General features: G+C 37.9%; 1 protein-coding gene across 1 annotated transcript in view; it reads left to right on the forward strand.

The window, feature by feature from the left end:
* Positions 1-13,506, forward strand: part of LOC309823115 (EGF-like and EMI domain-containing protein 1) — a gene marked incomplete at both ends in the record, with an annotated part of 514,868 nt that extends 501,362 nt beyond the window's left edge. The window contains 4 exon segments of the mRNA XM_082655287.1: positions 1,274-1,397; positions 5,190-5,318; positions 9,555-9,683; positions 13,379-13,506. Of these exon segments, the coding sequence (XP_082511413.1) occupies positions 1,274-1,397; positions 5,190-5,318; positions 9,555-9,683; positions 13,379-13,506 (510 nt within the window).
* Between the last annotated feature and the right edge of the window lie 266 nt (positions 13,507-13,772).

Here is a 13,772-nt window from a genome sequence, read left to right on the forward strand (position 1 = left end):
GATTTGTTTATACGCTATGGTCAATGATAATAATATCAATAAATGCATCTGCATAATGATAGAAATGCTTTAATGTTACTGCATTAGACTCCTGATACTCTGGCTACTCAAAGTCAGAATAGAAATAGTTCAGGACTACCAAGACAGTCAGAACTTGAGTGGCCAAGATCTAGAGAAAAGAGAAGCTCAGACAAGTGAGATGGACAATCTGTGCTCCTTTTCTCCTTGAGCCATTTGCTAATGTATGGGCTATGCAGACAGAGAAGCCAGGAAGTCTACCGACAGCTGCAAAGAGAGTAAGGAGCTAAGCACAGTTATCAGCAGTATCATGCATGGTGCTAGAGAGGTAGAAGTTGGAGTTGAGGATCTGCCAAGGTGGAGAAGCCTTGCTAAACATGACAGGCTTTCAACTGGGACATCTGAAAGACCCCATCTAGAAACAGGGGCAAATCTTAAAATGGAATGAGCCTTAAAAAAACAACTGAGATAAAGTCTATCCATCCTTATTCAGATTAAGGTAATTTCCCTCAAGAATGGAACAGATAAACACATTATGGTACATTTATACAATAGAATACTATATAGCCATAAAAAATAAACTAGTGAACACACAATATGTGTGAGTCTCATAAACATTATATAGAATGAAGGAAGCTTGATACCAAAGAGTACATACTTTACAATTCCATTTATATAAAGTTCAAAAATAAGGGGAAATAATCCATGGTGCTATAAATCAGAATAGAGCTTAATTTGTAAGGCTAATGATTAAGAATCATCAAGTCACCTTTCAGTTTTTGGGGTGCTGGTAATATTCTATATCTTCATCTGGGAGGCATCTACATGGGGTTGTTTACACTGTGGGAGAAAAAAGTATGAAGTGTACACTTGAGTTCTGTGCACTTCTCTGCATGTATATTAAATCTCAGTAAAAAGGCTTACTTGGGAAAAAAAAAAAAAACTTTGCATAAAACAGCCTGGAAGGAAAAACACTGAAGTGCCAGGACCATTGATTATTTTTGTGTTCAGAAATTAATGGTAATTTCTTTTCATTTTTTACTTTCTTCAATATCCTAAATATTCTTTAGGGACTACTTCCAAGCGCTATTTTAAAGGGTATCTCTTTGCTATTGTCTTTTACTGGGACTCTTTAGGAAATGTGCTCAAGGATCATGTTTATTTGTTTTTTGGGACATGAAGGGTTTCATCTTTATTTTCAGTGATGTAGACAGTATGGGTCCACTAAGATGATATTGCATTCCGGTCTGTTTAGATTCATACCTTCGGACACGATTGCACGTTGAGCTGTGAGGACTGCATGAATGGAGGCTGGTGCCAGGAAGGAAAGAGTAGATGCTCCTTCCCAGCTGGCTGGGGAGACATTCTTTGTAATGAAAGTAAGTGATTCCTTGGAGCATGGGTAAGAGAGTGATGAATTTTCCTTTACTGCTGGTAAACTGTTGGTCATGAGCTCTTTACATATGTTCTCCCCAAAATGTTTTAACAAGGTTAACAATTGATATGGGTGAGAAACCAATTTATTTGTTGTGCACAAAGAATGTCTGTGAAGCACTGAGGTTTCAAACTGAACATGTGATTAAAATGGGAGATTTTGTGTTCCCTGGGAAACTTGATGTGCTGTCTCTTGTTCATCCATGGAACGTAAAAGTTTATAAAGGATCCTAATATTCTAGGCCTATAAAAATCCCTCCATTTAAATAAATCATTAGGCCCTGGCAAGCTACTCCCAAAGAAGAAATAAAAATGAAAGGATTTGCGTTATGAAGTGCAGTTAAGGGAACTGCTCGACTGTTCGCTGCCTCTTTTTTGTTTGTGTTTTCTTTTTCTTTTAAACAATATGTAAGTACAGCCAATGACACTTGTAAGTTTTTTATATGTCTCTCATGAGAAAATGTCAATGATTTGAAAAATAATACCTCTAATAAATTTTTTCCTTTATATTTTAAATGGAGGTATATTTGCAGATACTAAAACTGACAAGTAATAAAAACAGAATATATTGACTCTTTTTATTTCCTTTTTCTCTTTTTAAATTTCCCTTATAAATTTTTTAATAAAAGAGTTCTCTTGGTCTTTGTGAATGGCTTGGAAGATGATATGAGCAGAATTTCTTTTGAAGCCCCTGCATGGGGGAAGAAAAAGCACAAATATTGTTTCTATTATGAGATGGATGCAAAACTTGAATTATAACATAGTGAAGTGGTTCCCCCAGAATTACTAGTTGGAGTGTGGAGGCTCTTCCTGAAGCATCCCTCTGATCATGTCTCCCTGCTGCTCAGAAAGCTTCAGGAGTGTCCCATTTCCTGATACATAAAGCTTTATGCTTCTAATCTAGTTACCGGCAACCATCTAATATCAGGCCCTCATAAATCCTTTTCTCTTTTTATCCACAACTCTTTGACCAGCTTATCATTTCCAGCAAGCTAAACCACTCACTACTTAATGCTTTGCACTTTTCAGCTTTGTGCCTTTTGCTAAACTGACATCTTTGTCTATTGCCATTTAGTGCCTGAAGCTTTATTTGATGGCCCCAGTCCAATCACAGCTATTTATATTTTCTGTGGATTTAAAGCCTCTCTCTCTACTTTTCTCTCTCTCTCTCTCTCTCCCTCTCTCCATTGAATTAGAGTTAGCTATGCTTCTGTTCCATTTCCTTACTAGTCTGGAAGCTTATTGGCCAGGTCCTATTCACATTTTTCCAAATTGGAGGGACCTGTGCATGAATGGATAAAACTTTGTATTGAGACTTCCAGCTATATGGACCTGCTGCTTGACATAGTCAACTGTATAAAACCGGGATCAAATAATCTTACTGCATGACTATTAGGAAGTAAATATTTTCCCTATATTATAAAATTTTTTGGTAAATGTGCATCTTCCAAACCCTTGATCCCTAACATGTCAGCATGAGAGATGAAACTAAAAATTTATTGCAAATGCATCAGAGTAAAACGTCTGACGCAAAATTAATATAGAAATGTTGAAAATGAACTTCCTGATAAAATGAAGATAACATGACCCCTTCTTTGGCTTTGGAAAACCTTGAGATTCTCTACGTGTTCACATGGTCCAGGAAAGGGCAGTCTGTCCCTGAAAACAGAAGCTTATGTCTTCTTTGCATTTCCTGTCTTTCTTTCATTCTTCTTCTACAAAAATTAAAGCAGAACAATCCAAATTGGAAAAAAAAAAAAGTGCTCAGTAATTCTTTAACAAAAAGGGAGAGCAAGAACACTTTCTTTAAAATCCCTATAGGGGCTTCCCTGGTGGCGCAGTGGTTAAGAATCCGCCTGCCAATGCAGGGGACATGGGTTCGAGCCCTGGTCCGGGAAGATCCCACATGCCGCGGAGCAACTAAGCCCGTGCGCCACAACTACTCAGGCCTGGTACCACAACTACTGAAGCCCGCGCACCTAGAGCCCGTGCTCCGCAACAAGAGAAGCCACTGCAATGAGAAGCCCGCGCACTGCAACAAACAGTAGCCCCAGCTGGCTGCAACTAGAGAAAGCGTGCGCACAGCATCAAAGACCCAAAGCAGCCAAAAATAAATAAGTAAATAAATAAATTTATTTAAAAAAATCCCTATAAACTGTAATAAATGGAAGTGACCAATCATTCATCACTAGTATTTCTAAGAGTACCAGCTCTTCAAATGCAGCAAGAGACATTTTAAAAAAAAAATCTGCAAGGATCTGGAAAGTTGGTTTTCCCACGGAGTAGATCTTCTAGCCCAATGTCCTTATTGGTCTATAACGAAAACATCTACTTGGATGTTTTAGGAATTTCTCCAAGTAGTTACAATGAAACAATTAAAAAATTACCACATATTAATCTTAACAGCACATTTTAGAACTCCATTTCTTTTGAAGAGATTTCATATTGACTGTCTCATTTGTTATTGTGAGACTCTATCCAGTGGAAAGAGAAGATAGGAGTATTTTCATATGATAAATGAATGGACTATATATTATATGGAAGGGAAGATTCATGACTTCTTCCAAATCATCCAGCTATGTTTTAGCGCATGTTTGTTTTAAACTTTTCTTCTCCAGGATAATTGCTCTGTTTGATGTTAATGAAGTATTTAGCAAATCCCTGTGCACCGTGATATCATATTCTTTTAGTGGGGGACTACCAGATGATAGTGTTGGTATGCCAATACTGATGCCTTGCTATAACCCAGATACTGTGCAAGCTATTTAAACTTGCCTAGCTTCATTTTCCAGGTATATTTTTATATATATATTTTATATATTTTAAAATATATATTTATATATTTTTTAAAATGTGCCATCTATAGTTGCTGTAAGAATTCGAAGACTTACTACGTGTAAATTAACAATGCAGGTCTCAACCAGTATTTGTTGCCGGTTTCTTTCTCTCTTACTCCTTTTGTTTTTGTCTTTCCTTTTCATGGTAACCTCGAGCTTGAAAGCAAAGAAAAGAAGCCAAGTTTCCATATTAGCAGCATCTGGAAAGGTGTGGGTGGGTAGATGGCAGAGGTGATATAAATGTAGTTTTACAATATTTAGCCAATTATGATAAAATGTCAATTTAAATGGTTACTAACCTTATCTCAACAGCTCTATTTACTCAAGTTAAGCTTAAAGTCATAGACATTTCCCCCACTTTATTTATTTTTAATGGAATACTAAGCACTTCCCCCCAAAACAACAAACCAAAGAAAACAGTTCTTTTCTTGACTTTGTCAATCTTTGTGCAGAATACCTTGGAACCCTCAAGACAGTCTTAGTTGCCTTCATTTCCAGTTAAAAATCCATGGCTTTTTTTCCTACATTTTCTTCCCATTTTCCAAAATAGAAGATGCAGTTTGTTTCTCACTAAGGTTAGTAACATATATAGAGCAAAAATGTTTAAGTAGTTCTGAAAATGTGAAGGCTAGAGTTTAAGGAACAAGGTAAATTTTGCATGTAAAACTTGTTAGCAGTTCTTCAGTCAGCATTTTAACTAGCTGTATCAGTAATTCCCCCAGCAATGATGATGCCATCCAAACTAGGAACAGGCCAGAGACTCTTCCTGAGTCTGCAAGTTACAGAGATTTTAATTACTGAGAATACATTCTAATAGAAAGACAAGCTTTTATTCTCTAACCATTTGTATCACAATGAGTATATTACACTGTATATCCACCTTCTCCATTTTCTTCATAGCTCGTTCCCCAGAGACCAGTGGGAAAGAGTATGACGGCATCTGTGATTGTCAGAACGGAGGCACGTGTGATCCTCTGAGCTGGCAGTGTGAGTGCCCCTCATGGGTTCATGGGAAAACCTGTGAAGATGGTAGGAATGGATGGTCATATGAGACAGCTCTTTAAGTTCTTGATGTTTCTAATAGGAAATAAACAAAATGAAAGCTGCATCTCTACTTTTCAAGGTGGTCTTTTCTTTTTTTTTTAATATGGTTTTTATTCTTCAATTTGTTAATATGGTGTATCACATTGATTGATTTGCGTATATTGAAGAATCCTTGCATCCCTGGGATAAATCCCACTTGATCATGGTGTATGATCCTTTTAATGTGTTGTTGGATTCTGTTTGCTAGTATTTGGTTGAGGATTTTTGCATCTATATTCATCAGTGATATTGGTCTGTAATTTACTTTTTTGGAGTATCTTTGTCTGGTTTTGGTATCAGGGTGATGGTGGCCTCATAGAATGAGTTCGGGAGTGTTCCTTCCTCTGCAATTTTTTGGAAGAGTTTGAGGAGGATGCGTGTTAGCTCTTCTCTAAATGTTTGATAGAATTCAGCTGTAAAGCCATCTGGTCTTGGACTTTTGTTTGTTGGAAGATTTTTAATCACAGTTTCAATTTCATTACTTTTGATTGGTCTGTTCATATTTTCTATTTCTTCCTGTTTCAGTCTTGGAAGGTTGTACCTTTCTAAAAATTTGTCCATTTCTTCCAGGTTGTCCATTTTATTGGCATAGAGTTGCTTGTAGTAGTCTCTTAAGATGCTTTGTATTTCTGTGGTGTCTGTTTTAACTTCTCCTTTTTCATCTCTAATTTTATGGATTTGAGTCCTCTCCCTCTTGATAAGTCTGGCTAATGGGTTATCAATTTTGTTTATCCTCTCAAAGAACCTGCTTTTAGTTGTATTGATCTTTACTATTGTTTTCTTTGTTTCTATTTCATTTATTTCTCCTCTGATCTTTATGACTTCTTCCCTTCTGCTAACTTTGGGTTTTGTTTGTTCTTGTTTCTCTAGTTCCTTTAGGTGTAAAGTTAGATTGTTTATTTGAGATTTTTCTTGTCTCTTGAGGTAGGCTTGTATTGCTATAAACTTCCCTCTTAGAACTGCTTTTGCTGCATCCCATAGGTTTTCGGTCATCGTGTTTTCATTGTCATTTGTTTCTAGGTATTTTTTGATTTCTTCAGTGATCTCTTGGTTATTTAGTAACATATTGTTTAGCCTCCATGTGTTGTGTTTTTTATGGTTTTTTTCCCTGTAATTCATTTTTAATTTCATAGTGTTGTGGTCAGAAAAGATACTTGATATGATTTCAATTTTCTTAAATTTACTGAGGCTTGATTTGTGACCCGAGATGTGATCTATCCTGGAGAATGTTCTGTGTGCACTTGAGAAGAAAGTGTAATCTGCTGTTTTTGGATGTAATGTCCTATAAATATCAATTAAATCTACCTGGTCTATTGTGTCATTTAAAGCTTGTGTTTCCTTATTAATTTTCTGTTTGGATGATCTGTCCATTGGTGTAAGTGAGGTGTTAAAGTCCCCCACTATTATTGTGTCACTGTCGATTTCCTCTTTTATAGCTGTTAGCAGTTGCGTTATATATTGAGGTGCTCCTATGTTGGGTGCATATATATTTATAATTGTTATATCTTCTTGGATCAATCCCTTGGTCATTATGTAGTGTCCTTCCTTGTCTCTTGTAACATTCTTTATTTTAAAGTCTATTTTATCTGATATGAGTATTGCTACTCCAGCTTTCTTTTGATTTCCATTTGCATGGAATATCTTTTTCCATCTCCTCACTTTCAGTCTGTATGTGTCCCTAGGTCTGAAGTGGGTCTCCTGTAGACAGCATATATATGGGTCTTGTTTTTGTATCCATTCAGCAAGCCTGTGTCTTTTGGTTGGAGCATTTAATCCATTCATGTTGAAGGTAATTATCGATATGTATGTTCCTATGACCATTTTCTTAATTTTCGGGGGTTTGTTTTTGTAGGTCCTTTTCTTCTGTTGTGTTTTCCACTTAGAGAAGTTCCTTTATCATTTGTTGTAGAGCTGGTTTGGTGGTGCTGAATTCTCTTAGCTTTCGCTTGTCTGTAAAGCTTTTGATTTCTCCATTGAATCTGAATGAGATCCTTGCTGGATAGAGTAATCTTGGTTGTACGTTCTTTCCTTTCATCACTTTAAGCATATCATGCCACTCCCTTCTGGCTTGTAGCGTTTCTGCTGAGAAATCAGCTGTTAACCTTATGGGAGTTCCCTTGAATGTTATTTGTTGTTTTTCCCTTGCTGCTTTCAATAATTTTTCTTTGTCTTTAATTTTTGCCAGTTTGATTACTATGTGTCTCGGCATGTTTCTCCTTGGGTTTATCCTGTATGAGACTCGCTGCACTTCCTAGACTTGGGTGGCTATTTCCTTTCCCATGTTAGGGAAATTTTTGACTATAAGTTCTTCAAATATTTTCTCGGGTACTTTCTCTCTCTCTTCTTCTTCTGGGACCCCTATAATGCAAATGTTGTTGCATTTAATGTTGTCCCAGAGGTCTCTTAGGCTGTCTTCTTTTCTTTTCGTTCTTTTTTCTTTATTCTGTTCTACAGCAGTGAATTCCACCTTTCTGTCTTCCAGGTCACTTATCCATTCTTCTGCCTCAGTTATTCTGCTATTGATTCCTTCTAGTGTATTTTTCATTTCAGTTATTGTATTGTTCATCTCTATTTGTTTGTTCTTTAATTCATCTAGGTGTTTGTTCTTTAATTCTTCTAGGTCTTTGGTAAACATTTCTTGCATTTTCTCGATCTTTGCCTCCATTCTTTTCCCGAGGTCCTGGATCATCTTCACTATCATTATTCTGAATTCTTTTTCTGGAAGGTTGCCTATCTCCACTTCATTTAATTGTTTTTCTGGGGTTTTATCTTGTTCCTTCATCTGGTACATAGCCTTCTGCCTTTCCATCTTGTCTATCTTTCTGTGAATGCAGTTTTTGTTCCACAGGCTGCAGGATTGTAGTTCTTCTTCAAGGTGGTTTTTCTAAATAAGTAAAGGGCTGTGTCTGTATATACAAGAGCACAATTGCTTTGACTGATGAATGTGTAACAGAAAAAAATAACTGATACTTAAATCACCAACTGTGATCTAAGCAGGATGAATCCGGATACAGAGAAAGCCTTTCTCATTTGCTGAGCAAAATGTTGAGTTCGTGGGCAGAGGTTTACACATAGGGCCTGAGTGAATTGATTTGCTCTGCATAATAAAAGAATGAAGAAAATGAATCTCTTTGGGCAAATCATGGAGGAAGTGAGATAAAAATCAGAGAAGAAAAGGAGAGGAGAGAAAGAGGAAAAGAGAGGAGAAATGATGGTTGAAAAACTTACAAAATACCAATCCAATGAGTGCTGCCTGTGGATTTTTCATGGAAATCAGTCAAGAGACCACATTTTCTACATGGGTGGATAAAACACAAAAAAGAAACTGCTTGTACAGTCCCAGGAGTTGAAGGCAGAGAGTCGATGAAGATATAAGTCTTCAGGGATTGCCAGAAAGCATGGGGAGTTTATTAGGTTCTCACAGGTCGTAAAACTGGGGAGATGGAAACCAAGTTTAGTTTGCTCTCAAAGTGGTGCAGGAAGACACCTCTAGTTGTTTATCCCCCGAACGATATTCATTCATTTATTCAAAAAATATATATTCAGTGCTTTCAAGGCACTGTGCCAGGTTTTATGATATGGTAACAAAACAAAAATAAAAAAGCTCCTGGTCCTTCTTCGTGGAACTTACAGTCTTGTTCAAAGCAGACATCGGTTACAAATGTTGGTAGGTATTTCAAATTAAATATTAATGTGTGCTTGGAGGTCAGACCATGAGAACCATACAGACTGTGTGAGCCAGGGAACAACTTCTAGAGAAGTGACCCTTAAGCAGAAGCCTGCAAAAGGAGGAGACATGAGACAGGGGAAGAGAGAGTGAGCCACGTGTTGCCCAGCTCTGAAGTGGGAAAGAGTGAGGTACATTAGAGGCACCTAAGGAAGGCCAGCTGATGGAGCAAAAGTCAATGAGATATTAGTGCAACATGAGGTCAGCCAGTGCAGGGGCTCATCAGTCTTGTTACGTTTGGAGTTTTTAACCCAACAGCAATGGCAAGTCATTGCAGAATTTTTTGGCAGTGGATATAAAATCACAGGGTTGGTTTTTAAAAGAGCTCTCTAGCCTTGGTCCAATCAGATTGGAAATGTCTTACCTTTTGCAAGCTCCTTATCTTATGTAACAACCGCTCTAGTGAGGTTTGCATGTGGGTTAATATTCACTTCCTTTGTCTTTCTACCCTTTAGGATGCCCAAAAGGATTCTTTGGGAAGAGTTGCAAAAGGAAATGTAACTGTGCCAGCAATGGCCATTGCCACAGGGTGTATGGTGCCTGTATGTGTGAGCCAGGGCGCTATGGGAAGTTTTGTCACCTGAGTAAGTCACAGGCCCCAAATTTTCTCTCTGTGTGTAAGCAAGGAAGCTCAGAAAAATACTGAAAATACTTTAGTGTCAACATAAAGGAAAACACCCAACATAAGAGCTGTGAGCTTAAGTTTTATTCAGGGTCTTGCTGAAGACTAGAGCCTAGGAGACAGCACCTCAGTTTGCTCTGAGGAAACTGCTCCAAAGAGGTAGGGGAGAAGCCAGTTTATTTATATATATTTCTATCCTCCCATACACATCTCATTTAATTTTAGGGTTGACTTAACTGACACCACACCTGTTATATGATATTATACATTATCCTTTACTTACGTAAAATAAAATGCCTTATATATTATTAAAGAGGAAGTGCAGTAATATGAAATAGCCCATACATTTTTAAAATGTTATTGCCAAGTTATGTAAATCTGCATCTCTGTAAATGACATTTTAAGGTAATTAAAAAAAATAAACACTCTTTCTACTAATATATATATATATATATATATATACACACACACATGTTGGTAAAAGAATCTGGGTTCTTTGAAATTTTTGCCGAGATATGCACCTAACCATCTAAGGGCCTGTTTATCCAAAGCACAGAGTGCCTCATCCTATTTTTCATCCTGGATTCCCCTCAGGGTACACTATTCGTGCAGTGGGTTAGGACTTAACCCTTGTAGAACTGGGTGGTAAGCAGCACATCTCTGTTCTTCTTTGTTCATATTAGACAAAAGAAAAGAGTAAAACATATAACATATTTTATATGGTCATATCATATATATATATATGAGACAATTTATGCTCTAATCTTTATTTAGCCTCCTTATATTATAGAATCTATATTTTGATGAATAAAAGAAAAATATTTCTGGAGTCTTTCCTTTTTATTTCCTAGTTAGGTTTACCTTGATTATTGAGAGAGGGTTGTTAATATTGGACATTCCACACTTTGTGAAAGTTGAATATCGAAGGCCCAGTACAGGTGTCTTTTATTTCTGGGTTCTAGTGCAAAACAATATCATTCCCTAAAATGTCTAAAACGTATTATTCATTTTGCATTTTGGCCAGCAATCACATTCTACAAAGATGTGAGAAAACACAATCACTAATAAATGTTTCAGCTCATCGGTAACTTTTAAGTTGTCTCCCAATGGGACAGCTCTGGACACCTACCGACCATCCCATCTTGAAGCTGTGTGCAAGTACCAGTGAGCCTCAAACAGTCTGTACCTCGCTCCCCCACCTATTCCATATGCCTGCCTCTGAAAATCCTTCCTGAGTGAACCTCAGTAATACTATGACCCTTTTTTAATAACAGAGACCTTCTAGAGTCTTATATTGTATTTTTAGTTGAATGTCCATGGACCTTATCTACTTAAGAAAAGGCATGCTCCTTAAGAACAGAGAGTAAATTGTGAATTCTCCAATAACAGAGCCAGTGAAGGCATCACAGAAAACTGAGCCTGAGTCATGAGGAAAGGCTTGGACAAGCAAAGGGAAGAGAAGGGGAGAAGACATGGGTAAATGAGAAAATGGAGATGCCAATGGTATGTTCCAGAGCATCAGATACTTCCTGGAACATGCCAAGGGAAGAAAACTCACCTAGAAACAAAGATAGCATGACTTCTGTTATTGTTCCTCTAGGGTAACAAGACACTCCCCATTTTTTAGTAATAACTTTTGAATATTTTATAAGCTAATACCAGATGTTTTGGCAAAAACATTTAAGTCATAATTTATCTGCTCAAAAATTTAAAAAGCAGATGGTGGTTGTGGCAGTGGTGGTTAGCATTTGGAATGTGACCCTCTTTAGAAAATCATACATATTCCAGTTCTTCAGGACTCTTATTGCTCAGACTTGAGGCTTCATTTATTAATGCCACTTGCCTGGCCCTAAGAAGCTTGAATTTGCAACCCTATATTAGTTTTCTAGAGCTGTCGCAATGAAGTACCACAAATTGAGTGCCTTAAACAACAGAAACGCATTGCCTCACAGTTCTGGAGGCTGGTAGTCTGAGATCAAGGTGTTGGCAGATCCTGCTCCCTCTGCAGGTGCTAGGGAAGGATCTGTTCAAGCCTCTTCCCTAGCTTCCTATAGTTCTTTGGCTTGTGACAGCAGAACTCCAACATTCTCATGGCATTCTCCCTGTGTGAGTGCCTCTGTGTCCGAATTTCTCCTATTTATAAGGATACCAGTCATATTGGATTATAAGCCCATCCCACTTCAGTATGACCACATCTTAAGTGATTACATCAGCAAAGACACGATTTCCAAATGAGGTCACATTCTGAGGTACTGGAGGTAAGTACTTCAACATATGCATTTTGGAGGATACATTTCAATGCATAGCAAATCCTGAGAAGACACTGGATTGCTAAAAAATGTTACTTCTTCCACTTTTTCTTTTTTTTGTAAATATATTTCTCCAGTTCTATGTTCTTAATGTACCCAACTGTCACATTTAAGTATTCCATGGTGTCCAAGTTGTCCCCTGAACCACTGTTCTACAAGCTGAACCAGAAAGAGTAAGTAGGGCATGGAAGCCAGTCTAAGGAGGTGAGTGCTCTAGAATGAGCACGAGGTCCACATCAAGTAAGACAATAGCTCTGAGAGACCCTGGGGGCTTGGTGGGTCTGGGAAAGATCTCAACACTAAGAAGATGCAGGAAGGATGATGGAGGTATCATATAATTTATCATCCAAATAGGATACTATTAACAGTGAAAAGGAGCCCTGTTAATAATTCTGTTCTGCTTTAAGGGGTAACTCTGTCCCTGGCAACTAAGACAAAGACCACCCTCCATGGCGGCATTGTAACCACCACTTCAAATTAGCTCTGCTAATAATAGCAAATATTAGCAGATGCTAATAATTTCCATCCATCAGGGAGTCAAGTTGTTTATTTTTGTTCTCTCCAAGCAGCTGTCCACAGCAAAGCCTATATAGGTATATAATATAATTATTTTGATCCTGGAGGGCACTTGAAGTATCTTTTATTTGAGTCCTGTAGACACTTGTAATGGGGGAGCAAAAATTGTCAGAGTTATATTTTGAAAAGGGAATTGAATTACTATAACTCCTCAAAGAGAGAACTAAGATACGGTATGTTTTCCTGAATGCAAAGGTGAGACTTTCTCAAATTAGAATTCCTGTGCTGACTAGCATCCCTAAAACTCAAAGTCATGGGGAAAATAGTGAAGGAAAGGCGAGCACCATTTGCCAAAGATGTGGCCAAGATAATGCTGCCGTCAGGATGAAAGTTTCGTGTCATCTACACGATGTAAAATTATTTCGGATTACCGTATAATGAAAGGGAATGAAAACAATGGCAAGCTTTCCCATCAATGCTTGTCCATCATCGCCGTGCTGCGGCAGGATGAATACAGGGCCTGGCAGGCCTTAGCAGTCCTTGGAGAATATTAAATACAGGCACCAATGGAGCGCATTGAGAAGCAATTTCTCTCCCGGAAGCCCTAAAGCCTTTTAAGTAGTTCAGGCTTCACTGTTCACATCCAGTTGCCAAAAAGCAAATGAATTGCCTGATTTGAAAGACATTTGTTTCCCTAATTTTTTGGCAGTCAGGATGATCCCCTTGTTTTACCCATAATCAGGCCCCACAGAACTACATGACTGTGCACTAACAATGTGAAAGAAACAAAGCATGGTTTTCAGGTGACCGGGTTGCCTCAATCTGCTTGCAGACTGTCCCAAGGGAGCCTGTGGAGCTGGCTGTTCTTCAGGATGTCAGTGTGTGGAGGAGAACACCCTGGAATGCAGTGCCAAAAATGGCAGTTGCACCTGCAAATCTGGTTACCAAGGCAACAGATGACAGAAAGGTACTATCTGACTATAAATTTTCTTTCTTCTCTAATAACAATGCTCAGCTTTTGTTTAGCACCATACGATCGTTAATTCGTTAATCCACCAGAGTCCTCAGGAGAGCAGTAAACTTTATTAATCCCCTATGTGCAGGTGAGGAAACTGAGACATGGGGCAATAAAGTCATTTAACCTTGTTTTCCTAGCCTCTGATGTTAGCTGTCCCCTTGCTCACTTGAGCCAGGGAAGAAAGATCACATTGCAGAGAATCTTATCC

Source organism: Grampus griseus (assembly GCF_964374135.1).
Source record: "Grampus griseus genome assembly, chromosome: 5".
Classification (NCBI taxonomy): domain Eukaryota; kingdom Metazoa; phylum Chordata; class Mammalia; order Artiodactyla; family Delphinidae; genus Grampus; species Grampus griseus.